General features: G+C 41.0%; 1 protein-coding gene across 5 annotated transcripts; it reads left to right on the top strand.

Annotated features, from left to right (window-relative positions):
* The first annotated feature begins 35 nt into the window (after positions 1-35).
* LOC136431186 (fibroblast growth factor receptor 2-like) lies at positions 36-27,990 on the top strand. Of its 5 annotated transcripts, XM_066422477.1 has the most exons (24): positions 4,211-4,420; positions 5,080-5,111; positions 8,541-8,639; positions 8,949-9,064; positions 9,649-9,772; positions 10,910-11,023; positions 11,545-11,603; positions 13,389-13,488; positions 17,085-17,211; positions 17,624-17,723; positions 18,850-18,931; positions 19,654-19,782; positions 19,904-20,075; positions 20,369-20,484; positions 21,056-21,178; positions 21,551-21,720; positions 22,480-22,672; positions 22,849-22,959; positions 23,855-24,027; positions 24,469-24,588; positions 25,094-25,173; positions 25,472-25,612; positions 26,179-26,269; positions 26,674-27,990. In XM_066422477.1, the coding sequence occupies exons 3-24, from the start codon at positions 8,555-8,557 to the stop codon at positions 26,737-26,739; spliced, it is 2,592 nt and encodes an 863-aa protein (XP_066278574.1). In that variant the 5' UTR covers positions 4,211-4,420; positions 5,080-5,111; positions 8,541-8,554; the 3' UTR covers positions 26,740-27,990. The 5 variants fall into 5 exon arrangements, with proteins under 5 accessions (XP_066278575.1, XP_066278574.1, XP_066278573.1 ...); XM_066422478.1 differs by lacking the exons at positions 4,211-4,420; positions 5,080-5,111 and adding an exon at positions 36-253; XM_066422476.1 differs by lacking the exon at positions 5,080-5,111.

Consider the following 27,990-nt stretch of genomic DNA (forward strand, 5'->3'; position numbering starts at 1 on the left):
TGGCTGAGGTAATGGTTTAGTCTATCAAAGGTTAAGACAACACTCGAGTCACGACTTCTGCGGGGTGTTCTGTCGTGTAATCGAGAAACTACGTCATAGAGGGGCGACTATACCACGAGTTACACCTGACTGCCCAAACCCTTGGCTGCCATTTCCTGAACACGACAAACACGGGCCATGAAAGACTCAGTTGTCTTCGGAGATTCTTGCCCACTTCTTTGGTAGCCGCAAAGCTGAGTCTTCTCACTCAGAGGTAAGACAATTCTGAGTAAAATGTGCAATATTTCAGTGAGTTGAATAAGAGGGAGGGGGCTACAGTAGTGGTGTTTATCTTTTCAGTGTGACCATGGAGCCTTTCAGCACGACAAGAACACAGATATCCACTCACCCTGCGAAATGCAATCTTGTTACAATGTGCAGTTTCTGACTGAGCCCCAGTGAACTTGTTACCTTGTTAAATTACCTTGTATTTGTCAAGTATTCTTGACTTGTTGATGAAGGTTAGACATCCAGGTAATAAGATACGCCAGAAATAGTTACACAAGCAACTGGATAAAATTTTGAAACAGTCAGACGTTTCCGACAGCATCCGCTATCTTTCGCCAGTGACTAAAGAAAGATCTGGTAGAACTAGGTTTTATACCAAAACTAGATATGTCAATGAAGTGAAGACAATTTCAGATGGTTCTGTTTTGGTATAAAACCTAGTTCTACCAGATCTTTCTTTAGTCACTGACGAAAGATAGCGGATGCTGTTTGAAACGTCTAACGGTTTCAGTATTTTTGACTTGATATCTTAAATGTAGTCATCACTTTCGTCCTTCTAAATTCTATACTATTGTTAGATTGAACTATTCGTTTCTTAACCAAACAGTTTGAGTATGAAACAAAATGTAAGCTTTTTCTATTGATACAATGCATATCGTAGATGCTAATCACTTAAATGTCAAGCCTTTAATATCAACCCTTAAATGTACATGTACGGTTGTGCTATAATGATGCGTCTGCGCTGTTACAAAGCGTTCCCTGTGTGGTTATTTCCTCCATAAAGAAGACAAAGGAATGCGAAGTACATAATGCAAGTTAAGCAGACTACTTTTTACTGCACATGGAAGGAGCTGTATGGCTATAAGTACCGCAAACATTGACGGCGAAAGCTTAAGGATCACTTAAACTACAGGAGACATGTTGACATTCTATATTCTGTTTCTAAATAACGCGTTCCGCATACGCTACGCACAAAAGGTTTGGAAACTTTTTTGTTGTTGATCATATTTCCGTTGTTTCTTGATCAATTTCAATGCATTATATATCGGTGGAAAGCTTGTGTAATTTCCTTTCCAATGATACGCAGCTCATTATAATTGCAATCTCATGGAGCGAGCATCAGGCCTACTTATGCGAGTGGGTTGAAGGAAAAAAGTGCTCAAATTTCCCTGCTAGTGTTAAATACTCAGCTCAGCGCCAAACCCGTTTGCGGTGGTGTCGTCCGCATCATAAATGAAACAGTGTGTGGAGGAATGTTATGTTCACAGCTACAGATAAGAGTAGATTAATTTTGACTGCTGGATGGGTAAATGAAAGTGTTGGGGCAGCGAGGAGAACCCTATGCTGACTGTTGCACATATTGACTGACAGTGTTTGTGGAGTCAGCGTCATGGTGTGGGGCAACTGCCAGAGGAAAAACCAGGCTAATCATCCTAAGCAACCTCGATGTGTCAAGATATAGACACACCATTCTCCATCCTGTCACATTTCCTAGATCCTTACCTGCAATATGAGACTGAGTGCCATTCTGCAAGATGATAGTGCACGTTCATGCAGAATGAGAGTCATTTCAGACCACCTCCAGGATGCAGGAATACAGAGGATAGAATGGCCTTCCTGCAGCCCAGATCTCAACACAATTGAACACCTCTCATACTCTGTGATCACTGTGTGTTCAAGAAATGGCAGCCAAAGTTTGGTCCGTCAGGTGTAAGTAGTGATAATGTCAACTCATCTATGACGTAGTTTTTTTAACACACGACAGCACACCCTGCGGAAGTCGTGACGTGGGTGTTATCTTTAGCTTTTAAGAGACTAAACCATTACCTCGGCCAAGCTTCGTATGTTTTTCTGTTTGTTTTTATTGAATGCCAATGTGAAGTGGTCTAGTGTGCGAGAAAACCTGGCCTGGAGCAGCCAGCTGAGCCATCAGCGACTGGAAAGAAAGTTAACCAAGATACGTACCAAATGGAATGAACCGTGAACAGGCGGTGGAGAAATCTTTGCCTGTTGACGTGTGTGTGTGTGGGGGGGGGGGGGTGCTGCATATACGATCGAACTGTGACAAAATACTTTAGGAATGCGTGAAAGCCCGAAGGCTGTATGACGCATGTGTAGGGCGAGGGAGTTGTCATTGGTCGAAGCGTTGCGCCGCCTGGTACCATTGAAGGTTACTTCCTCTAGACTTTTCTATTGAAGGAACATCATTGCGTATGGAAAATGATTCAACTCAGACAATTACAAATAGTAGTTTTATACGTACTCTATACATAACGAAACGTGTCTTATCTTACGCAACTGCTGTAGATATTTAAACTTTTAGTGTAGAAAAACAAAATTGTTTGCATGCCATAACTATGGAATGACAGACAAAACAATCAACTTGGACGACATAATGTTTACAATGTGTCTTAGATGTTACAGGGTGTTTCCTGTATGGTTATTTTCTCCATGAAGCAACAACAGAGATACTAAGAACATAATAGCGGATAATCAGACCAATCATCCTGTACATAAAGTCATACACGTAGAAAGGTTCACTTCACTTTGGTTAAACAGGCAGATTGTTTGCAGTCGTCACGGTCCATCAGTGTCCTCTCAACAACTTGTTTTCATCAGACTACCTCGCACGCAAAACGTCACCTACGCACCTGCACATAGACAAGGACCGTAAAGCGTTCCCTGTGTGGTTATTTCCTCCATAAAGTAGACAAAGGAATGCGAAGTACATGATGAAAGTTAAGCAGACTATTTTTATTGCACATGGAAGGAGATCAATGGCTATTAGTACCGCAAACATTGACGGCGAAAGCAAGGATCACTCAAACTACAGGAGACATGTTGATATTCTGTTTCTAGATAACGCGTTCCGTATACTCTTGTATATTCTATGTCTGAGACTTAAGTTTATCGCTTGTATGACTTGATCCTGTGGTGTACCTTTGACCTAAGCTTGAGGAGGAGATGCAGAATATCAGTATATTGGTATAGTATATTGGAGCTCCATCAGCGACTGGAAATAAACTAAACCAAGATACGTACCAAATGGAATGAACCGCGAACATGCCGTGGAGAAATCTTTGCATGTTGACGTCGGGGGGGGGGGGGGGCAATGGTTGCTGCATACGAAATGTGACAAAACATTTTAGGAATGCGTGAAAGCCCGAAGTCTGTATGACGCATGTGTAAGGCGAGGGAGTTGCCACGGATCGAAGCGTCGCGCCGCCTGGTACAACTTCCGCTAGACTTTTCTATTGAAGGAACATCATTAACGTAGGCGGGAAATGATTAATCTGAGACATATAGTAGTTTTATACATACTCTATACATGAAAATCGTCTTATCTTACGCAACTGCTGTGGATATCTAAACTTTAAGCGTATAATAACCAAATTGTTTGCATGCCATAACTATGGAATGACAGACAAAACAATTAAGTCGGACGACATAATTTTTACAATGTGGCTTAGATGTTACAGGTCGTTTCCTGTATGGTTATTTTCTCCATGAAGCAACAACAGTGATACTAAGTACATAATGGCGGATAATCAGACCATAGAACGTAGAAAGGTTCACTTCATTTTGGTTAAATAGAGGCAGATTGTTTGCAGTCGTCACAGTCGATCAGTGTCCTCTCAACAACTTGTTTGCTTCAGACTACCTCGCACGCAAAACGTCACCTGCGCACCTGCACACAGACAAGAACCGTAGTTCTTATGCAAATAAAGTCATTTTTGCACGATATATAACGTTACTTGTTAACCTCTACGGGCCAAAAAGATTTGAGTTTTTCTAATTTCCACAGGACAAAATCTAACAACATGCCAAAATATGTTCATAATCTCGTGTTACTGCTATCCTATCACAAACACAGGCTAACAGAAAAACATAACAAGCTTGGCTGAGGTAATGGTTTAGTCTATTAAAGGTTAAGACAACACTCGAGTCACGACTTTTGCAGGGTGTGCTGTTGTGTAGTCGAGAAACTGCGTCATAGAGGGGCGACTATACCACGAGTTACACCTGACTGCCCAAACCATTGGCTATCATTTCCTGACCACGACGAACACGGGGGCCATGAAAGACTCAGTTGTCTCCAGGGATTCTTGCCCACTTCTTTGGTAGCCGCGAAGCTGAGTCTTCTCACTCAGAGGTAAGACAATTCTGAGTAAAATGTACACTATTTCAGTGAGTTGAATAAGAGGGAGGGGGCTACAATAGCGGTGTTTACCTCTTCAGTGCGACCATGGAGCCTTTCAGCACCACAAGAGCACAGATCTCCGCTCACCCTGCGAAATACAATCTTGTTACAATTTGCAATGTGTAGTTTCTGACCGAGCCCAGGTGAACTTGTTAAATTGAATTGTATTCATCAAGTATTCTTGACTTGATATCTTAAATGTAGTCATCACTTTAGTCCTTCTAAATTCTATACTATTGTTAGATTGAACTGTGCGTTTCTTAACCAAACAGTTTGAGTATGAAACAAAATGTAAGCTTTTTCTATTGATAGAATGCATATCGCAGATGCTAATCACTTAAATGTCAAGCCTTTAATATCAACCCTTAAATGCACATGTACGGTGGCACTATAATGATGCGTCTGCGCTGTTACAAAGCGTTCCCTGTGTGGTTATTTCCTCCATAAAACATACACAGGAATGCGAAGTACATAATGCAAGTTAAGCAGACTACTTTTTACTGCACATGGAAGGAGCTGTATGGCTATAAGTACCGCAAACATTGACGGCGAAAGCTTAAGGATCACTTAAACTACAGGAGACATGTTGACATTCTATATTCTGTTTCTAGATAACGCGTTCCGCATACGCTACGCACAAAAGGTTTGGAAACTTTTTTGTTGTTGATCATATTTCCGTTCTTTCTTGATCAATTTCAATGCATTATATATCGGTGGAAAGCTTGTGTAATTTCCTTTCCTATGATACGCAACTCATTATAATTGCAATCTCATGGAGCGAGCATCAGGCCTACTTATGCGAGTGGGTTGAAGGAAAAAAGTGCTCAAATTTCCCTGCTAGTGTTAAATACTCAGCTCAGCACCAAACCCGTTTGCGGTGGTGTCGTCCGCATCATAAATGAAACAGTGTGTGGAGGAATGTTATGTTCACAGCTACAGATAAGAGTAGATTAATTTTGACTGCTGGATGGGTAAATGAAAGTGTTGGGGCAGCGAGGAGAACCCTATGCTGACTGTTGCACAGATAGACTGACAGTGTTTGTGGAGTCAGCGTCATGGTGTGGGGCAACTGCCAGAGGAAAAACCAGGCTAATCATCCTAAGCAACCTCGATGTGTCAAGATATAGACACACCATTCTCCATCCAGTCACATTTCCTAGATCCTTAACTCTGCAATATGAGACTGAGTGCCATTCTACAAGATGATAGTGCACGTCCATACAAAATGAGAGTCATTTCAGACCACCTCCAGGATGCAGGAATACAGAGGATAGAATGGCCTTCCTGCAGCCCAGATCTCAACACAATTGAACACCTCTCAGATTCTGTGATCACTGTGTGTTCAAGAAATGGCAGCCAAAGTTTGGTCCGTCAGGTGTAACTAGTGATAATGTCAATTCATCTATGACGTAGTTTTTTTTACACACGACAGCACACCCTGCGGAAGTCGTGACGTGGGTGTTATCTTTAGCTTTTAAGAGACTAAACCATTACCTCGGCCAAGCTTCGTATGTTTTTCTGTTTGTTTTTATTGAATGCCAATGTGAAGTGGTCTAGTGTGCGAGAAAACCTGGCCTGGAGCAGCCAGCTGAGCCATCAGCGACTGGAAAGAAAGTTAACCAAGATACGTACCAAATGGAATGAACCGTGAACAGGCGGTGGAGAAATCTTTGCCTGTTGACGTGTGTGTGTGTGTGGGTGGGGGGGGGGGGGTTGCTGGATATATGATCGAACTGTGACAAAATATTTTAGGTATGCGTGAAAGCCTGAAGGCTGTATGACGCATGTGTAGGGCGAGGGAGTTGCCATTGATCGAAGCGTTGCGCCGCCTGGTACAAGGTTACTTCCTCTAGACTTTTCTATTGAAGGAACATCATTGCGTATGGGAAATGATTCAACTCAGACAAGTTTCATACATACTTTATACATAACAAAACGTGTCTTATCTTACGCAACTGCTGTAGATATTTAAACTATCAGCGTAGAATAACAAAATTGTTTGCATGCCATAACTATGGAATGACAGACAGAACAATCAAGTTGGACGACATAATGTTTACAATGTGTCTTAGATGTTACAGGGCGTTTCGTGTATTGTTATTTTCTCCATGAAGCAACAACAGAGATACTAAGTACATAATGGCGGATAATCAGACCATATACGTAGAAAGGTTCACTTCATTTTGGTTAAACAGAGGCAGATTGTTTGTAGTCGTCACAGTCGATCAGTGTCCTCTCAACAACTTGTTTTCTTCAGACTACCTCGCACGCAAAACGTCACCTGCGCACCTGCACACAGACAAGGACCGTAATTCTTATGCAAATAAAGTCATTTTTGCACGATTTATACTTGTTAACCTTTACGGGCCAAAAATATTTGAGTTTTTCTAATTTCCAGAGGACTTAATCTAACCACATGCCAGAATATGTTCATAATCTCATGTTACCGCTATTCTATCACAAACACAGGCTAATAGAAAAACATAACAAGCTTGGCTGAGGTAATGGTTTAGTCTATCAAAGGTTAAGACAACACTCGAGTCACGACTTCCGCGGGGTGTTCTGTCGTGTAGTCGAGAAACTACGTCATAGAGGGGCGACTATACCACGAGTTACACCTGACTGCCCAAACCATTGGCTGCCATTTCCTGAACACGACAAACACGGGCCATGGAAGACTCAGTTGTCTCCGGGGATTCTTGCCCACTTCTTTGGTAGCCGCAAAGCTGAGTCTTCTCACTCAGAGGTAAGACAATTCTGAGTGAAATGTACACTATTTCAGTGAGTTGAATAAAAGGGAAGGGGCTACAGTAGTGGTGTTTACCTTTTCAGTGCGACCATGGAGCCTTTCAGCACGACAAGAACACAAATCTCCACTCACCCTGCGAGATGCAATCTTGTTACAATGTGCAGTTTCTGACTGAGACCAGGCGAACTTGTTAAATTAACTTGTATTTATCAAGTATTCTTAACTTGATATCTTAAATGTAGTCATCACTTTCGTCCATCTAAATTCTATACTATTGTTAGATTCAACTGTGCGTTTCTTAACCAAACAGTTTGAGTATGAAACAAAATGTATGCTTTTTCTATAATTGATACAATACATATCGTAGATGCTAATCACTTAAATGTCAAGCCTCTAATATCAACCCTTAAATTTACATGTACGGTTGTGCTATAATGATGCGTCTGCGCTGTTACAACACGTTCCCCGTGTGGTTATTTCCTCCATAAAGCAGACAAAGGAATGCGAAGTACATAATACAAGTTAAGCAGACTACTTTTTACTGCACATGGCTATAAGTACCGCAAACATTGACGGCGAAAGCTTAAGGATCACTTAAACTACAGGAGGCATGTTGATATTCTGTTTCTAGATAACGCGTTCCGCATACTTTTGTATATTTCATGTCTGAGACTTAAGTTTATCGCTGGTATGACTTGATCCTGTGGTGTACCTTTGACCTGAGCTTGAGGAGGAGATGTAGAATATCACAATTTTATTTCAATTCAAGACATTTTATGCCTCTTGAAGTTCTTGTTGGGTTGCTTACGGTGCTTTGTGAGGTCGATTCAACCATGCTCACTTTTACTGGCAGTAGAGGGCATGGCAAAGCGATCACAAGAAGAACCACTGACAGAAGGTAGTGGATGCTACTTGAAAAGTCTGTCCGTTTTCAAAATCTATCCAGTTACTTTAATATTTTTTTCTTTCTCACAAAACCACGTATGGTATGGCTTAGCATAGATAATTTCCAGCTCTTCAATCGAATCGCCCATTATTATTGGGTACCTGTTGAAACCCCAATAATGGAAATGTTAGTTAGCATGAGTGTTGACGACTGAAATGCCCAAGACCTGGTAGATTGTGAGCAAAGACAGAAAGGTATCAAGTTTATAAACATAGCATGAAAGTGTGTACCAGCTGGATACTCTGCCGTAAGATTGACTGGTCCTTGAACAGCTCCAGGTTCTCTCTCATTCATGTGTGACCGAAGACATACCACTCCTACCAGTAGCATGCTTTGGGAGTAAATAAGCTCTCTAAATATCTCCATCTTGTTTTCAGGACACGTGCTGAGAATGTTGAAGATGAAGGGCATCTCTGCTATTCCTGTCGCGGCAGTTGTTCTATCCTGCGTCCTGAACTGGAGTCCTACGAATGGCGGTAAGTGTCCGGAGCTATCCAGAAACATCTAATTGAATTTTTACTTCACCAAGGGATTGGACGCATTGTTTGTACCCCCCCCCCTCTCTCTCTCTCTCTCTCTCTCTCTCTCTCTCTCTCTCTCTCTCTCTCTCTCTCTCTCTCTCTCTCTCTCTCTCTCTCTCTCTCTCTCTCTCTCTCTCTCTCTCTCTCTTTCTCTCTCTCTCTCTCTCTCTCTACTTCTCTCTGTCTCCCTCTCTCTCTCTAGTGCCTGATGACTTACAATTATTAGAAAATGATGTGGAACTAATGATAAGCTTCTGATTTTAGAGCCCGGATGTTTGCATCATCTGACCGGAGTACGGGGGTATGTAAGGAGTATAACAGATGCCACTTCTGACATTTGTGAGTGGAACATCAAGACCGACGAAAACAAGTTGATATTGGTAAGTCATTTAGCCATTTAGCAGGGTCTTTTCTATAGGAATTGATATAAAGACGGGGTATATATTGCCCACAAAAAAGGGGCGTAACTCATCTCGGATAGGGCATGGGCTGTACTCAACGTATGTCTACAAAGTCACATGTCTGAGGGAAAATATAATCGGCTTGGTTTCTTTGAAACAATGCATTAATTGAAAATAAAACTTGCATATGCCCTACCTTCATATACATGTCAAGTGTTAGTCAAGTGCATTCCGTTACACGTGTGAACAAATCTTATACTGTAGAAGTTACATTGTTACATCAAGTGAAAGCGGTTTGTCACCCAAAGCAAGAGGCAATGTATTTCCAGTCAACCTTCTTTGCATGTATTTCCCCGAAATGTTTTCTTTTACGTATAAAGTAATAGTGATCAAGGGAATCATATTCTCTTTTGTACTTTTGCAGGAAGCTTTTCACGAGAAAGTGCTATTTCAAGAGCTTAAGTTAAACTTTTCTTTTGATGCTAACTTATTTTGTTTTACAACAGAGACACATCTTAGACCTATTGATCAAAATGGGTAAAATGTTGTCCCATGTATTTCAGATCAACTTTGATCGAGGACGTTACCGGAGAGGTTCTGACGGCTGTAGCGCCGACACTGTGACATTCCATGATGGAAGTTCAACAAGAAGCAATATCATCGACACATTCTGTGGAGATGGGGGAGGCATATATCTTTTTCCTTCCTAGAAATAGAATTGGATAAGAATGACAAAATGATCACAACGTCTTTGATTGTCTTAAGTCTTTTGTATAATTCCTTGTTGCATCCATGTCATTGAACTTTGGGGTGGAACTTTATTTATTTACCTTTTTCCATGACAACAACACGCATGTATACAAATAACAATCATAAATCAATACAAGAACTGACCTAAAATCACACCGTTGCTTATTGTATTAACCAAACAATGAATGCATGCAGTTCAAATCGATAACTAAAGTTATGGTATAACAGAAAGGAAATTGCAATTTGAATTCGTATTTTTCAACATCATGGACTCCTCATCAAAGACTAGTAAGAAATAAGGGAAATAAGTATAACAATGTCCACCTAATGTGCAAATATTACAATTCTACATGTAGTATAAAAGAGCATTGATTTCAATTCATGTAAATCAACAAGGGTTAGTACAATATGATGTAAGTTTTAGATTATCAATAAAAACAAAAAAGAACATTACATGTAGATGGATAGGGACGAAAAATATGTTCCATCTGTACCATTGGAATCCAAGAATTCAAGATATATCTGTATCTGTATAGCCGGTATGCCCACCTCCCTCTCTGGCGGAACACCTTAGCTTCGTAGGCACGCGGCGTGACAGCAGCTGGTTGTATTACACTGAACGACTTGTCACACATAACCTTTACACATATACATGTAGCTGCAAGCGTAGTATAAACATATCTTAAATGAGGATGTCACTACATACTTGATAACCTTTACACATATACATGTAGCTGCAAGCGTAGTATAAAGATATCTCAATGAGGATGTCACTACATACTGGATAACCTTTACACATATACATGTAGCTGCAAGCGTAGTATAAAGATATCTTAATGATGATGTCACTACATACTTGATGGCAACGAGTTCCACTCTACGATCATAGTTATTGGATAAACGAATTTTTGAACACATCAATCCTGGGTTGAACTCTTGTACTTGTAGTTGGGTTCACGAGTTTATTAGTAATTTTGTACATCATGCAAAGTCTGGACATTTTTGTCTTTGTCTTCGGATAACATCCACTGCAAATCTGTTTTCATTTTGGTGACACTGGCATCCCTGTTGTAGGTTATCTTCTTTTTGTGGCAAGTACCGGAAATCAGCTACGAGTTGTTTTCAACCACAGCAGTCTTACTCTCAACAGGACTGAGTTTAACCTGACATTCACAACGAGAGAAATAGGTGAGGTGAACCTCCAGAATACTAGCACTGTAAATGCAGAAATGTTCACGGTGGTTTTAATTTCGCGGTAAACTCTTCGCCGCGAACTCAAAATCAATCACCGCCTTGCTTTGGTCTTAAGCCACAATGCATCACGAATGCACATGCAAACTTATAACTGTGAACTGGTTCATGGCCATGGCTCTTTATTGTTGGCAGAAGAAAATTGGTACGACTAAAGGTCTCTATTCTAGGAATGTATTTAGGGTGGTCTGCATGTCGTTTGCAGCGTGGTCAAATCCACATCCAAGCAGCCTTTTCATATCTGAATCTGACCGGGCTCAAATGAATGCAAAGCTTTTAGCTCTATACACCGATTAGGAGTGGCCGGTACATCGACTGGTAGCGGCTAATAACTTTATGTAGACGGTGGTCAGTAGAGACATTTAGTGGATCCCGGAGGAAATAGGTTACAAGAAAACAACCAACCAAATGTCATATTTTTATGTGTAACTTATACACAACTTTCTTTACGTCTTCAGTGGAGGAGCCAGTGTTCGATGAGAGGACCTTCGTCCCGCAATACGGAAACAGCAGATCGGTAACGATAGAAAATACTACAAAGGGATTTTTTTCCACATTAAAAAATGCAGATCTAATCATAATGAGAGAATGCAGCCGGTCCGTTCACTATTCATTGATTCAGTATTTTCGGGCGATATCATACCAACTGATGTTAAGTCATATCACTGCCATGTTATAAATGTTTCACTTTGATTATGCAAATAAGGTCCTATACCCAAAAAACACACTAACATAAGTTGTCGAACGTATGAGAGGCTTGTTTTAGCAAGGAAGGCTATCATAGGATGTTCTCATCAATTTATGCAAACAAACCAGTTCCCCCATTCTATATCGCTCAATGGTATGACCCACACTGTTGGGCAAGGGGAGAAGTGACCAACTTTCGCTATAAATAGCTACTGACAGGTGGGGGTGCCACAATATGCAATGGACAACACTGCAAATATAGATTTTCCTCATTCCTTATGCAAATTCAGTCCAATTTGCATAATTTACAGTTCATTGTATACATCTCTGTCTAAGCTACCTGCATAGTAAATAACATGAAAATCTGTCGCTCCTTTCTTCAGTTATTCTCCTTAAAAGATTTTGACAAATAAGCCTTTGCAGTTCCATTGACACATACCAGGGGGCCCAAAGTCGACCTTGACCTTTCTCCTCCCGACACCTACCCACATACCAAATATCATTACAATCCATCTACACGTTCTACAGTTATGCTGACTTTACGCATCCGGTGACACAAACATACACACACAGTGACACAAACATACACACACGGTGACACAAACATGCACACACGCGCACACACACGCAGACACACTAACTTTGCATGATCTGCACTTCAGTGTGTACATCTCTGTCCAACCTACCTGCGTACCAAATAACACGAAAATCTGTTGTTCCTTTCTTCAGTTATTCTCCTTTAGAACATCTTTACAAATGGGCCATTGCAGTTCCAGTGACACATACCAGGGGGCCAAAAATCGACTTTGACCTTTCTCCTTCTAGCACATACCCACATACTTACTATCATTACAATCCATCGACACGTTCTACAGTTATGCTGACTTTAAGCATCCGGTGACACAAACATACACACAAACACCAAACGCACGCAAAACAGTATCTCCATGAAAAAGCCTTTTTTCATGGAGATAACAAGCCTTGCATATCTTGTTGCAGGCGTTCTGTATTTCACACAACTGGTCAGGGCTTTGTTGATGTAGGAATGTGTAGTGAGCATTGTACTTTTTTGTTCAGTTATCGATATACTAGTGCTTGTAAAATATAAATCTGCATAATTACAATATGAAGTTGAGAATACCAGTGTCCTGATGAACTCCGGCTTTACAATATCCATCTCTATTTGTTGGGCCAAATTTAAGATTAAAAAATTCTAACTACCAACCATATTTTTTAAAGGACTGTAACCGGAAACACAACATTTTTTTCTTAGGCCCTACTGACGTTCACATTTAGTTAACTTCCAAACGCCTCTATTACTATTGAATTCCAGTCGTTGTCCGCTATGGTATTCTCTATTATAGAATTTTCACATTATGTAAATGGGGTTTTTATTTGATTGATTGACATATCTTAATATTCCTTACTTTTTCAATTACACATGCCATATCTTTGAAAGTCCTATCACAGAACGCAGCAGATTTAGCAATTTCCTCAAATATTGACGTTGTGCAACGCGCTGAGAATTGATAAACATTTGTTTATGTTTGGATTATTCACCGCTAAAAGCCAGTGAACCTTCAATGCCATGACATGTTCTTGCCCCTTTCTTCAGGGATTCGTTCAATTCAAGCCTACCTGGTGGTATGCACAGAAACAAACAGGCGGCTATCCGTTCGGCTATAAGATGGACAAGACAACCCCAAATGGCGGCAGTGAGTAGTTATCTTCGCCGAGTACTAGTACTCGGGAAGATTATGTTTTCGGTTGAAAAATCTGTTGGGTGGGTCTGTATGTATGTCAGAAGCATAACTCAAGAAAACTTCAATGAATATTTATGATTTTTGGTAGGTGTGTAGTGGTTGTGCAAAGGAAGGTCAACTTCGAAAATGGGACACCTGGCGTTTTTCAACAGTACTGCAGCGGACTTTGAATTTTTTTGTGTTTGTATGTAGGCAAAAAAAGTGACGGAAACGTTGATGGATCTTCATGATTTTTTGCAGGTGTGTAGATGTTGTAGAAACGGAGGTCAAGTTCAAAAATGGTTCCCCTGGCATTTTCCGTCGGTACTGCAGCGGGCTTTGTGTGTATGTGTATTTGTATGTCGCCAACATAACTCGAGAAGCTGTCGATGGTTCTGCATGATACTTAGAGGGTGGGTAAGGTTTACAGAAAGGAAGGTCAAGTTCGATAATGGGCCTTCTAGCGGGTATCTAAAGTATTGCAGCGGAGCTTCAAAGTTTGGGGTGAAATTTTCTGGAGGCGACAGGTTCATGATTCTTTTATAGTGGATGGGTCTTGGGGCAGGGAACAAGTGGTGTAAGTTTGGGCCTCTTGACGACTTGTTTTGAGCTGCAGTGGGCCTTTATGTATGAAACTTTGGAGGAGGATAACTCATGCAGGGTTTGGTGTATCTTTATTGCTCTTGGTACGCAGGTACCTTAGGTGATGATTAACATAATGAAATGTATAGTATGCAAATTGGGACTTCATTTACATAATTAAATAGAGTAATGTATAATCCCATTGAAAGCTGTTACTCGACCTAAATTCAGGGACACTTGGAGGATTGCCTGGCTTGGGATTTAGGTCACCCAGCTGTGTGCCAGCTGTGCGCCCTTCATTTGGTAATAACTCAAGAGGGGGTCAATGGATCATCATGACTTTTGGTTTGTTAATAGCTTAAGTTATAATTTGATTTAGATAGATGGTAATTATGCATATGGGAGCCAATATGCATAATTGATGAGGAAACACCATAATTCCATAGTGATGAATGGCAGGAATTCGATACTTGTAGCATCTGAAAGTTCATTAAACTTGTTACATATATCAGCACACTCTACACAATGCCATACACTAGTCCTGCACCACCAAATGATTTTTAACACTATCTAGACTGGACTCATTCTCCCCCCCCCCCAGCATACCTTCCAAATGGTATGGTGCATGATCAAATTTGCAGTGGGTGATAAGCATGTAAATATTAATCACTCTCCATAATAAGCCTTGATTATTTGGCGAAGATAAAGTGTTCGTGGAACTCTAGTTTAACCATGTTGTCAGCAGACGTTAGAAATGTTTTATCATTTTTATGCTTTAAAGGTGCCCTAAGCAATTTCAGAGGGTAAAACTTGAAATATTCTGGGGAAGGCAATTCTGTTTGGTGAGGTTGAAATTTACATTTACTTCCCTATACTAGCACATCTGCATCATTATTTCATACTTTGGGCGTTTAAAATAGCACAGAAGTAAGCCACAAAAGGAGTATTTTATTTATTGGGTCCCCCAAAAAATCAGCCCAGAATCCAGCCGTAACCGTTTTCTGTCGACAATTTTCGGTAACTTCCGGCCGCGTGACGTCACAATACCCAAGCACATTGAGCCATGACCATGTGATTATTTCTTCGGAAGCGTTCGGGACTTATCGGTCAGAATCGTGCATGTTCGGAAGATTTGAAATGATGGCTGGCCTTCAAGTGCTCTGATTTTCAATGAGTTCCCACCACACAACGACATCTCATTTTTGCTCCATGATGGTTGATATGCGATGGGATAGTGTTATATCTAAACTTACTACGGATAGAAATCAGAAAAAAATTGATTTTGAATATATGACTTTCAGCGCCCTAATATTGCTTAGGTTGCCTTTAACTAATTTAGAAGGACATGAAATTCTCTCAGCAATGAATGGCAAACAGTTCTGGAGAATAAACATCGCTTGCTGCACCTCGTAATGAAGAGGACCGATGATGATGATGATGATGCTTAATGGTATGCCCTTTGGCTAGGGCCTTCTTATACCTTTTATCAACCCAATCACTTTTTGATAAAGCTGTAAAAGATATCCAATTAGAGTTCCACGAACACATACTATGGACAGTTCCTTTATTAAAGACTTTGAAAAATGATACATGCTATTGTGGTCCAGAACTAGTATTTGTGTCTAGACTACAGAGTGTTGATATATGTTACAACTGGTCAATATGTGCATGTTGATATCATATGGGCCACGAAGGTTTGATATTACACGATGTTGTAAGTTGAAAGTAATGATGAAATGCATATGGTACAGTAACTAGATATGAATAGGATAAATCTTTATGTCATGTTCTATGTTCGAAGAGGTGCCTCGAGCACGTTACAGCAGCCTTATTACTCTGATGGCTGTAATTATAATACAACCTGCTGAATAATAATAATATAAATTTTGATGGACTAAACATAGCAAATAGTGACTTTTCAGTACCAGTGGCCCAATCATTTGCATGATTGATGTCCGTTGATACCTCTCTCTTTTTCAGATACATATATATGTCACATGTTTGAGAGTCCTATCATGAAATGCAGTGGTTTTATAACATCAATTAAACAAATTAGCTGCTGATGTACATGATTAGTATACAATTATGTAAAGCTATCTAACTACCATAAATCATGACGATCCGTTAACCCCTTCTCTAGTTATTCGCCTTCTTTAAGGTAACAAGTCAAACGCCCACTACAGTTTCAAACAAGCCGCTAGGGAGCCCAAACTTACACCACATACTCCCTGTCCCAAGAGCTATCTACTACTCAAATATCATGAACCTGGGGCTCCATGATATTTGACCTCAAACTCTGAAGCTTCTCTGCAGTACCTTATCTACCCGCTAAGAGCCCCATTATCGAACTTGACCTTCCTCTTCGAGTCCCCTGCCCATCCACTAATTACCATGCACAACCATCAACAGCTATGTGAGTTATGTGTATATACAAACACACGCACACACATACATTCATACACAGCTCGCCGCAGTACAGTACGCAAACGCGAGGTGAACCATTTTAGAACTTGACCTTTGTTCCCACAACCGCTTCTTACCTACCAGAAATCATGAAATCCATCCACAGTTTCTCGAATTATGTTGTCCACCTAAAAACACACAAACATACAAAGCCCGCTGCAGTACTGTAGAAAAACGCCAGGTAAACCATTTTCGAACTTGACCTTTGTTCCCACAACCGCTACACACCTACAAAATCATGAAGACCCATCCACAGTTTCTCGAGTTATGCTAATGACATACATATAGACCCAGCCCACAGCTGGCGTAACTGAAAGCATACCCTTCTCGGCGAAGGTAATAACATGAAACGAAATTGTGTTCCATCTACTGTAATATGACAAAGGTGCTGACACGCGTACATAACAATTTTTTAATCATGCAGCATGACAGTATGCATAAAGCTAAAAAGATCGATAGGAGGTTTGTAGAAATACAATGAAAACTAATCTAACCGATAATTTCTTCATCATTTTGTTGACCAGGTTTGCTGGAGTTCTACTTAGCCATCGAGTCTGGGCGGATTGATGTTGAGTCGACGATAGACTTCATTTGTAGCTCAACACACACGAAGTTTCTTATAACTACTCAGAGCTTTCTGCCAGACGACAGGTTAGTTGATTATTTTTCATTCTTCGTCCATGGAGAAAAACATCCGTAGAGACATTTACGCTCCAGGGGCTGGGGGTCACCAGCAATGACTGGAGGGTCTATGCCGAGAGCAGACCAGCCTGTCGAGCCCTATGAATGCCTGCAGCCGCCATGCAGCAGACACTGATGCCTGCGAACTATTGATTGAGAGACATATATAGCTTTTGTAAATTCCTTTCTTCATCCCACCTCATTGATTATGGAAATGAAGACCATAACATGTCCAGGATGCGGAAATCAGAAGTTCTGCTGGAGTACCAAGGTCATACACCAGGGGACCCAAAATAAACATTGACCCTCGTCTTCCCTAGTACTAATATGCACCAACAGTACTAATATGTCAATGACAACATTCTAAAATATGCCTATGCAGCCACTGGCGCGCGGATGACTGGCCGTGGATTCCCTCCTATCATCATGAGCCATGGGAACGAGTAATTGGAGTTTTAAAATTCACCTTTCATGACGTACAGGTAAGGTGTGCTTCAAACAAAACCCCTTCTCTTAATACATACATTTCTATCTGCCAGGATGAGGATTAAGAGCATCAGAAATAACGTGACGTCTCATAAATGTCTCTCATTGATTATACAAATAAGGTCCTCATTTGCATAAATTGCACCAGTTGGTCATCATGATCTTCTTACCATGAAATGCAGTTGATTTCCAAACTTTCGTCATTAACTATGCAAATTAGCTCATGATTTGCGTAATTGGTATATGATCATACACTTAGGCTATCTACATATCATGACGATTCGAAACCCCTTTCCTAAGTTATCCTCTTTCAACGTCTGAATAAAAATCGGCCCCTGCTGTTAAAAGGCTATTAGGGCCCTAAACCTTCACATCTTGCTCTTTCTCCCAAGAGCTATTTACCACTCACAAACCACGGTCATGGCTTGTTCAGAACACGAGATATGAAAATCGGCCGCGGAGGTTCCACTATGGTACCATTACCAGCCGCTAGGGGGCCCAACATCTCATCATCTTGAAGCCTTTTCAAGACCTGCCCACATACCAAATATCAAGACAATCCACATAGGCATTCTTGAGTTATTTCTTTCTTAAGTTTCTTTCTTTATTCGAATATCAAACCTTGGCAGGCAAACAAACCTGGATGGCTGTGATATTTATATTGATATTTACAAGAAAAACTTAGATCAACACCTATATACAATATGTCTATATACATCCATATATACATCTCTGACATAGCAAGTGCCCATTATTGCACACTGGGTTTTACCGTTTGTTGTACAATCTGATTGCCTGGTGGAGAAAAGAGTTCTGAAATCTTTTTGTTCTTGCTGGAGGAATGGAGATGGCGTGTTTGTTCCTGAGTGACCGCCCAGTAGCTGTGGATCTGGAGGGGGACGAGATTGTGTAGGGGTGGTCATCTTGAAGCATTTGTCTGAAGAGTTGGGTGTTGTGTTCACAAGCAGACACAGACACAGACACACGCACACGAAAACATAACCATCTTGGCGAAGGTAGATACGACGACACTGCATTCAAATTGCCATTCATCAACTGTGAACATCAATGTACGTATTACAGGAAATCGAAATAACGTTACCAACTGTAACTTTATTTCAGGTAGGGGAGGAGAACTCTTACCTGAATGAGATTGAATGTGTGGCCAATGGAGTAGCGTACCGTCTGGAAGTTGTAGTGACAGGTGAGAAAACTGAAAAATAATCTCATTTCAGGATTAATTATCAATATACAACATTTTTTCTTGTTGGGTCTTTTGCTTGCAACGCATATTCTGTAAACCGCCGTCATACACAAACTTTGTCCCAAATTGAACGTGATACATGATCGCACATGTACCATAAGCTAAAACACGCGCCGATTTTTTTTGCCGAATTACTACGTTTATACTAGTTAGAATTATCTATCAGATTTGTGCACTTAAAACATGCTGAAGCTGCCGTATGTATTTTGGATCGAGCAAGTTCCAAAACGTCGTGCAACCCCAGTCATTTTGTTGGGATGGGCAAAATCGCTAGGTGGCGCTGCGACTAGAAGAATGCGGTCCCAAACTCAACGTAGTACTTAGCGAGAAGTAGTCTTATTTTCATTCAAATGAGAATACATTGCAGACGTAGTGGTGACGCCCTCAAGTTAACAAACTTATATTAGCGTCACCACTAAAACATATATACACAAGACATAAAAGTGAAAAGATAAGAAAGCAAAACTTGTGACAAAACATGATCACTTACTAATCACGAAATATAATGAGCGAATGAATATGCTAGAAACAAATGATACGGTATGAAAACAAGAAATTCCTGAGAAGTAGTTACATTCAGTATTACCCCGAGGAAGGTTCCGAAACGTCGGCATTTGTGTATAAAGAATTATAATATCAGGCGGAATTCTTTCCATATTCAGCCTGTCCCATCGGCTGGTTCGGACGGGTCTGCATGGAGCGATGTCAGTGTTCCAACGGGGCTTCGTGTCACAGCTTCAACGGCGCGTGCAAGTGCGCCCCTGGCTGGAGAGGAAGGAACTGCACCACAGGTAGCCACTAAATCATGATTCAGATTCCGTGTCCCGTGAGTTTTGCAACAGCTTTCTGCCTCCAACACTGCGATTGATTATGTTCTAAATGGCATTAATGAGATTTTTCAACTTTCGTTAGAAAATCCAGAAGTTCGCATCAGCCCTTCGAATTCAAGTAGCGAACTGACAGACTTGCGGTACGGGCAGAAACTGCAGTTCAACTGCAAATCCTACAAATTTGCTGTCGCAAACATCGCATGGTTTTTCGAGAATGACGTTTCTGTTATTGGGAACGTAACCGAGGACAGGAGGTAAGGCTTCTTTAAGGTTGTCTAGTTTCTGACCAGTGTGGATGTTATTCTTTTCTAAAGCAAAAGAATGTACGAAGGTTCAGAACGACATGTACAATTTGTGCAAACCTCTCCGCAGCCTAAGCCGAACCTTTGCGTTGCCTACGGGGGACACTCTCAGCATCATAAGCGAAAATAGAAATCCGACTTCTAAAATCAACATAAAAGCGTAATTTTGTCTGACCGCAAAACAAACTATTTTGACCGAATTCATCAAATCTCATCACGTCACTTGTTTCCACCTCTCTCCACAGCTCTACTCTTCTATTCATCAGCTCCCTGCTACCTCAGTATGAGGGTCACGTGACGTGTCAGGCCGTCAGTGTCAGTGGAGACAAGTACAATGATGTGGTCGACATACGAATAACAGGTACTACATATCATGAGATGTTCTTTTTTACGTGTAACATTTTGGTGCATGTATAGAATTGTAGTTTCATTGTTAGCATTTGCAAATAGTTCTGCAGTATTGCGTATTGAATTCGAAGCACACATCAAATAAAAACAGACGGTCAATTACGACAATTTTCTGTTTTGAGGTATTGCGCACGTACAGATGGGCATGATAACTGGAGTTATTTACATAACAGACACTGCTCTTCGTGTCACCGTTGTTGTGGTATTAATACTGTATTACTGTTGTGTAACTGTTGTGTTACTGTTGTGCAATATTGCATTAACTGTTATATTGCTGTTGTGCAAATGTTGTGTAACTGTCATATTACTGTCGTATTACTGTTATGTAACTTATATTACTGTTGTGTAACTGTTGTATTATTGTTGAATCACAGTTGTATTTCTCTTGAATTACTGTACTTGTCTAATTTGTGTATTATTGCAATGTAACTATTGTATAACTACCGTATGGCTATTGTATGACTCCTTTGAAACTGTTGTATTACTGTTACATCCTGACGGGCCAATGAAAAATAACATTTCAGGTTGTCAGGATAACCTGTACGGTGAGCGGTGTGACCAGGTCTGTAACTGTACCGGACTGGCCACGTGTAACCGGACCCTGGGCTGTGTCTGTCAGGAGGGCGTGTACGGCGAGGGTTGTCCAAGTGAGTCAGTTTCACAAACTGAACCTCCTTCAGCAAACGGATTTTTTTGAGGCAACTGCAGCATCTTACATTACAACTAGCGGATGGTAATCAAGTAGATGAAGACATACATTCAGTTGAAACCTACCCCAACTGGATATTAGTTTTCACGAAGAAAGTAAATTAACTGCCAACGATTTAGTACTCCGTCTGCTAGCTTTCCTATGGTGATGATTACTTGAGCTATTTCTTACAACTAAGTGGCGCTGTGGCGAGATGTGACTGAGTTTGTATCCCCCTCGTCGAGTTGTTTTTGGCAAGTCTAACATTAACCATGATGTGCATTAATCTATAAACCCAATAAAACTCACGTGTTGTCTCCACCCGTTACAGGACCAGATGACGCAGTGTCCCAGTCCACCCTACTGTCCATCAGTCTGACCTCGGGCGGGGTGGTTGCCGTCCTCCTCATCGTCATCTTCCTGCTCCATAGGCAAAACAACAGGATGCGCGTGGGAGCCATCGACGACCCAGAAGTCTTCAAACTTGGACAAAATTTACAGGTATATTTTTTTCTGCCTTCGAAATGCTTTCTACAGATCTATGATGCGGTCAGAGTTGTTGAGGTTGATCAAGTTTGGGTCGATATTCCTCTTAAATTCAACTGACTTGATCATAGGAATGACATTCGCGCGCGCATCAATTTTCGTTCAATGTAAATACTGTAAATCTAACAAAAAAGGCTACAAAGGAGGAAATATTTGACCCAAACTGTCAGGAATATCGGAAAATGGATAATGATGTCGTAGAATGCCTCTTTTCCTCACTAAAAAGGTACTTATTTTGTCAAATTCTTACTAATGGCACAAAATGTATTTTGAACCATGAGTCTTCCGAAGTCAAATCAGAAGATGTCAAAGAACAAAAGTAAACAATTTATTGTTTGATATACCATGTTCTGCGTGTTCAGTTGTTTTCAAAATTTTCCTGACATATTGAACGCAACGTTTTTTTGCCCAAATCTTGTGTCAATTTCAGTTTGCTCAGGGGATGACATCCATGTACTAGTATCAAGACCAGTATTGCTTTGATGCCAAACATCACCGTTCTGCACGTAAACCCTCTGTGTGATACTTTAAAAAATCACAACGCGGAAAGCATTACTATTGTGGATATATATGTTGTACAGTTAGAAAAAAAATTATTTACCTGACTTGATGTCCATTTAAAGCCAGAAAAAACAAAATCTTAACAATAATATAGAAGATTTGATAATTCACTGTCATACACCTCCACATGGTTCAATTTCCAACCGTCACCAGGCCGTGATGCCACGGGAACGAGGTCCCTCGTCAATCAGTATCGACATAGACATGCTGAAGGAGAGGGAGGTAGACAGGACCAGGCTGCAGATTGGACAACTCCTGGGAGAGGGCGCTTTTGGGCATGTAGTCAAGGCAACGCTCGAACAACCTGAGGAAGGCGATGTGGTGGTGGCTGTCAAGAAACTGAAAGGTAGTTTAACTACAGCTAGCTATGAAGGTAGATGCAAGATATTAAGACATAAAACAGTCACTTTAAGTGTAGTCAAACACGTGCAAATTAAATAGCAGACCTATTCACTACTACCGTTGAATATGATGAATCAAGATGGAAAATCTGCTGTTTTCTTGATTATATTACATGTCCAGACGACGCAGAAACAACCGCAAGGACAGCTCTTCTGAGGGAGACCTGTATCATGTTGTTATGCGGTGACCATGACAACGTCATCGGGCTCAAAGGCATCTGTTTTAGAGACGGTCAGATCATATCATTATGTTGTTTATGTGTCTGTTTATGTGTCTGTCTGTACCACTGAAAGATGTGCAGAGGATGCCTGTCGATGTTGTCATGTACTTATTAAGTAGATAAATGGCTGTTAAAACTGTCTTTAATGACAACTCCAGTGACAACTCCCGAACAGATGTAAGAATCCCGCTCGGTGTTTACGTCATTTTAGTATTGAACCTCTTTAACTCTTTACTCTAGGGATGTCCCTGTAACTCAACATGTACCAGCCTCACAGTTGAGCTCCTGGTTTCCAATCAGTTGGTAACTGGGAGGCCCCAGTTCAATCCTGGTAAGGGTATCTCCGTTGGGGCTGCACTCGGCTGTCTGACGGGGCGTAAAATGAGGGTCACCTGTTTAATTTAGGAGCTACCACGATCACAATAAAGCGGAGGGGCTATCACCCCCCCCCCCCCTGCAAAAATATATCCCGTTAGGGGGCCTGTTTTCTCAAAGTGTCACTAGGCACTACAAGGATCCAAACAAATGAAACTAGCGAACGGACATTTTATGCGTCTTGTTGACTATAACTCGCATTGGTCTGCAAGTATTCTATTGGAAGGCAACGAGATGCACAACATCATTTTTGTGCAGATTCAGCACCAGGTACAGAACGTCCTTACTCCCTGTTCACACGCCACATGCCGAAAGTTAAAAAGATGCAATTTTAGAAGGACCTGCTAAATGTTGCCAAGAACACTGGGACTAAGTCGGATCCTTACATCTGTTTGGAGAAAATCTGATGACACATTTCTGGCAACGCAGTTGTTCGTAAACTCAAGTCTGAAAAGAGTGCTGTAAACATGTACATGACAGCATCTTGTACTCAGTACGAGCATGACGATCAGAGGGTTTGCTTTACTACAGGCCCCCTACAATTGGTGCTGGAATATGCCGAGCACGGATGTCTTCTTCACCTGCTTTGGACGCTACGTGCGGAGTCCAAAACCAACATGGCCGTTCTGTCCAACAAACGGCACATCTTCGAGACCATGATGGTGGAGGTTTGCAGCGGGCTGGAGCACCTGGCGAGCAGCAGGGTAGGATGTTGTTAGAAACAGCTTTATAGCTAACTACTGAAACGTGGCCCAAGACGGCCTAGGTTCGTGCCTCGCTCGGCACGGCTGGTTACAGGTTGTATTCGTCCTTTCGGATGGGGACGTCAATACGGCGGTCCCGTACCTTCATGCGTTAGCCTTAGACGTTTTCTTTTTTTTAAACTCTGCTAATAGAATAACGCAACGCATTTATCGAGAAGGGTAGTGGTGACTGGATGTGCTTGGCTTAAGCACGGACTCTCATCTATTGGAAAACCATTACGCTTCTATTTCGACCAGCTTTACTTTTGACTTTTTCCTGACCCTCTTTCTAAAATGACTTCCCAAGAAACATAATTGGTCAAAACGAAATTATCACTGATCATTGCCCTTCTGTCCTAGATATCATACTGATATGACTTGGTCATTTCTATTCATGCACAGCTTGTTCACCGAGACATCGCGGCCCGAAACATCCTGATTTGTGGAAGGGGAACCGCCAAGATCGCGGACTTCGGGCTGGCCCGGGACACGTACGCTGTTGGGTACCATCGGCAGGAGAGGGTAGGTCGGACTGACGTCAATGATACTCTAACTGTAGACGTCACGGCTGCTCAGCTCGGTAGAGTGCTGCGCAGATGAACGGGATAAGTCCCTTTGTCATCCTAAAAATGTGTCGTTTTTCATCGAATATTTTGAAGCAATTAACTCAAAATTTCCAAGGTCGGTCAAAGTTTCTCGATTTTCAGTATATCAACAGGAGGTTTTCATGAGTTAAATGTATGTTAGTATACGTACTTTTAGTGTCCATTCATAAGAACAAGTTGAAGAAAGTAAGAAGCGAAGAAATCAACAATAGTCGACAAGTGAAATCAGACCCATGACGCCAGTCCCGTGGATTCTGTCACCACTCTTCTCCATTTTAAACTGTAATGTAAAAAATGATAAATGTACGTATTTGATATTACAATCAGTCGTAATTCCGTACCTCATTAGGTGAAAACATGTTTCTTCAGCTGAAATTACAAACTTCTATTTTTTTTCTGAGAGTTTCTTTCTTTTCATCTAGGGCAACGACCTCTTGCCCCTGAAGTGGATGGCACCGGAGGGCCTGAAGAACGCGGCTAAGTTCACTCCCAAGAGTGACGTGTGAGTATGTTGGGAACGCCGCTTCATAACAAACACAAACAAGCTTGTGTTGGCTTTCCCAAGTTCTCCCCTGTCATTTTGTTGAGATGAATTAACTTTAGCTGCATTCTTGTTCCAGTACCATATCAGAAACATGTGTGTGTGTGATGATTAGGATACTAACGATGGTCATTATGGAAAGAAAAACTGTTGGTTGTTGTCTTGTAAGTTGTAGCGATGAGCAAGGTAATACAGACTGCCCCTTTTTTTGTCATTCAATATTGCTAAGCATATAGGAAATAGCGTTTTTACTTGCCAGATGGTCTTTTGGGGTCCTGTTGTGGGAAGTGGCGCAGCTCGGTCGTACGCCGTACCCTGGGATGGACGGTGCAGACAGAATCTACGATGCTCTGCGTAACCACTTCAGACTCCCCCAGCCCCGGCTGTGTACAGAACAAAGGTAAGGCTGGGATGGTGGACAAAAGAGGTGGGGCGGGAAGGAGGTTGTTGTAATGTTGATCACAGGAGGGGTGGGAAGGGGGTTTCTGTGATGCTGAACACGGAAAGGTTGGAAGGGGGTTGCTGTGAGTAACGTTGATCACGTTACATATACTCCACCACATGCGGTATGTACTTTAGGCCCGGTGAAGATTTGTTTCTTACTTGATTATTGTCAGGGCCCCTGACTTGAACTGGTGCAAAGCTACTCTTGTAATTTTTAATCTAAGCCTAAACAGCGTGTGGCCGTTTTGCATTTAGTACTGCATGATCGAAATATTTAACACTGTACTGTAGACCTTGTAGCATGGTAACATGTAAAGAATTCCAATTTGTTAAGGATCGTATGTACATGTACCAGACATGTAACATTTAATATTTGCCATGTTTATCACAACGTAGAGACAAACTTACAAAGGCTATACGATTCGCTGAGGTGCTACCAGATTAATGCCCATTATACAATAAATCCTTATACATGTCATGTATAGTCCTAGTAGACATCCATCCTGTGCACCGTTCACACAGATACCGACTGATGCAGCAGTGCTGGAAGTTTAACGAGAAGAACAGGCCGGACGCCACAACTGTCAGGAAACAACTGGAGGCAGATCCGAATGTAAGTTTGTTTTTCTTCTTTTGTAACTCAGGAGGTTTGACCCATTTCGCTAGCACTAGTGACCAATTAGTACGTCTGGCTATGATGGCTCCAGCTGGAATCTGTACGATTTGTTGCTAGTAGATCTTTTTCATATTGTTTATAAGCTTACAGTCCCAATACTAGTTCACATAAACCTCTTCTGCTGATTGATTAGCCGTATATGTCGTATTGATCCCACGATCTTCAACGTGAATTACTACTGTACCATCTTATACGGATGAACCAAATATAGGCGAGGAAGTTTTAATACTGTTTGGAGATTCTGAAAAAATTGCTATTCTAGGTAATTATGTCGCCCATAGATCACGACGCCACTGTACATGGTATCGCCTTTACAATGTTGCGTCTACATTCCTTGCTAGGGCTTCTTCTACTTCAATGTCCCTGTAGCGGCGATCGAGGCCGCAGCACCAGTAACTCCGGTGTGAGACCACATCGGACTTCGGTACGAGATCAGATTGGACAGAAGCAATGACTTCTACATGAACTGATAGTCTAGTATTGATAACGAGTGTGTGTTTTTTTCTTTGTTGTTCTTTTTGACAGAAGCAATGACTTCTACATGAACTGATAGTCTAGTATTGATAACGAGTGTGTTTTTTTCTTTGTTGTTCTTTTTGAAAGAAGCAATGACTTCTACATGAACTGATAGTCTAGTATTGATAACGAGTGTGTGTTTTTTCTTTGTTGTTCTTTTTGACAGAAGCAATGACTTCTACATGAACTGATAGTCTAGTATTGATAACGAGTGTGTGTTTTTTTCTTTGTTGTTCTTTTTGACAGAAGCAATGACTTCTACATGAACTGATAGTCTAGTATTGATAACGAGTGTGTGTTTTTTTCTTTGTTGTTCTTTTTGACAGAAGCAATGACTTCTACATGAACTGATAGTCTAGTATTGATAACGAGTGTGTGTTTTTTTCTTTGTTGTTCTTTTTGACAGAAGCAATGACTTCTACATGAACTGATAGTCTAGTGTTGATAATGAGTGTGTTTTTTTTTCTTTGTTGTTCTTTTTGTACCCCTTGAAATTTACAATATGATCTATTCAAGACATACGGTCAAAACATACTACACGGAATTATAATGAAAGTCTGTATCTAAGATCTAAGTAGATCTAAGTGTCTACTTGCATGATTTCTATATCCATATCATCATGTTAATTCATGCTCCAGAAGCAAACTGATCTTGACCGTATCTATCTTTCCAATGTTTGATGTCTTTTTTTAACGGTAAAAAGTTTCCTTATACGTTTGTTACCTCGTATTCCTAACTACACGTTTGCTGGAACTAATGACACCCTGCTGATGATACTTCTAACCAGCAACGCCGGACCTTATAATCAAGCAACTGTTCCACTGATGAAAAAATTGACAAAATAGGAAAACCAGCATGATTTAGAAATATGCGTTTTCTTGTTGCTTTTCTGGTAGTGATATGTATTTGACTTCTGACATTATACATGTAAGATACATAGTTGCATGTGTATATACATACGTTAGGATGTACATGCCGTAGATATAATGTTACTTATCATGAAAATATATACAATGAATAGAATAGCAGACCTTAGCATGGTACTGTGTAGCCTTTTGTAGGAATGCAACTGTCTTCAGCTACTGGCTGGACATCTTTAGAAGATGATATTCCCGCGAAAATAAAATCTAGCATTGAAAGCA

Source organism: Branchiostoma lanceolatum, chromosome 3, assembly GCF_035083965.1.
Source record: "Branchiostoma lanceolatum isolate klBraLanc5 chromosome 3, klBraLanc5.hap2, whole genome shotgun sequence".
Taxonomy (NCBI): domain Eukaryota; kingdom Metazoa; phylum Chordata; class Leptocardii; order Amphioxiformes; family Branchiostomatidae; genus Branchiostoma; species Branchiostoma lanceolatum.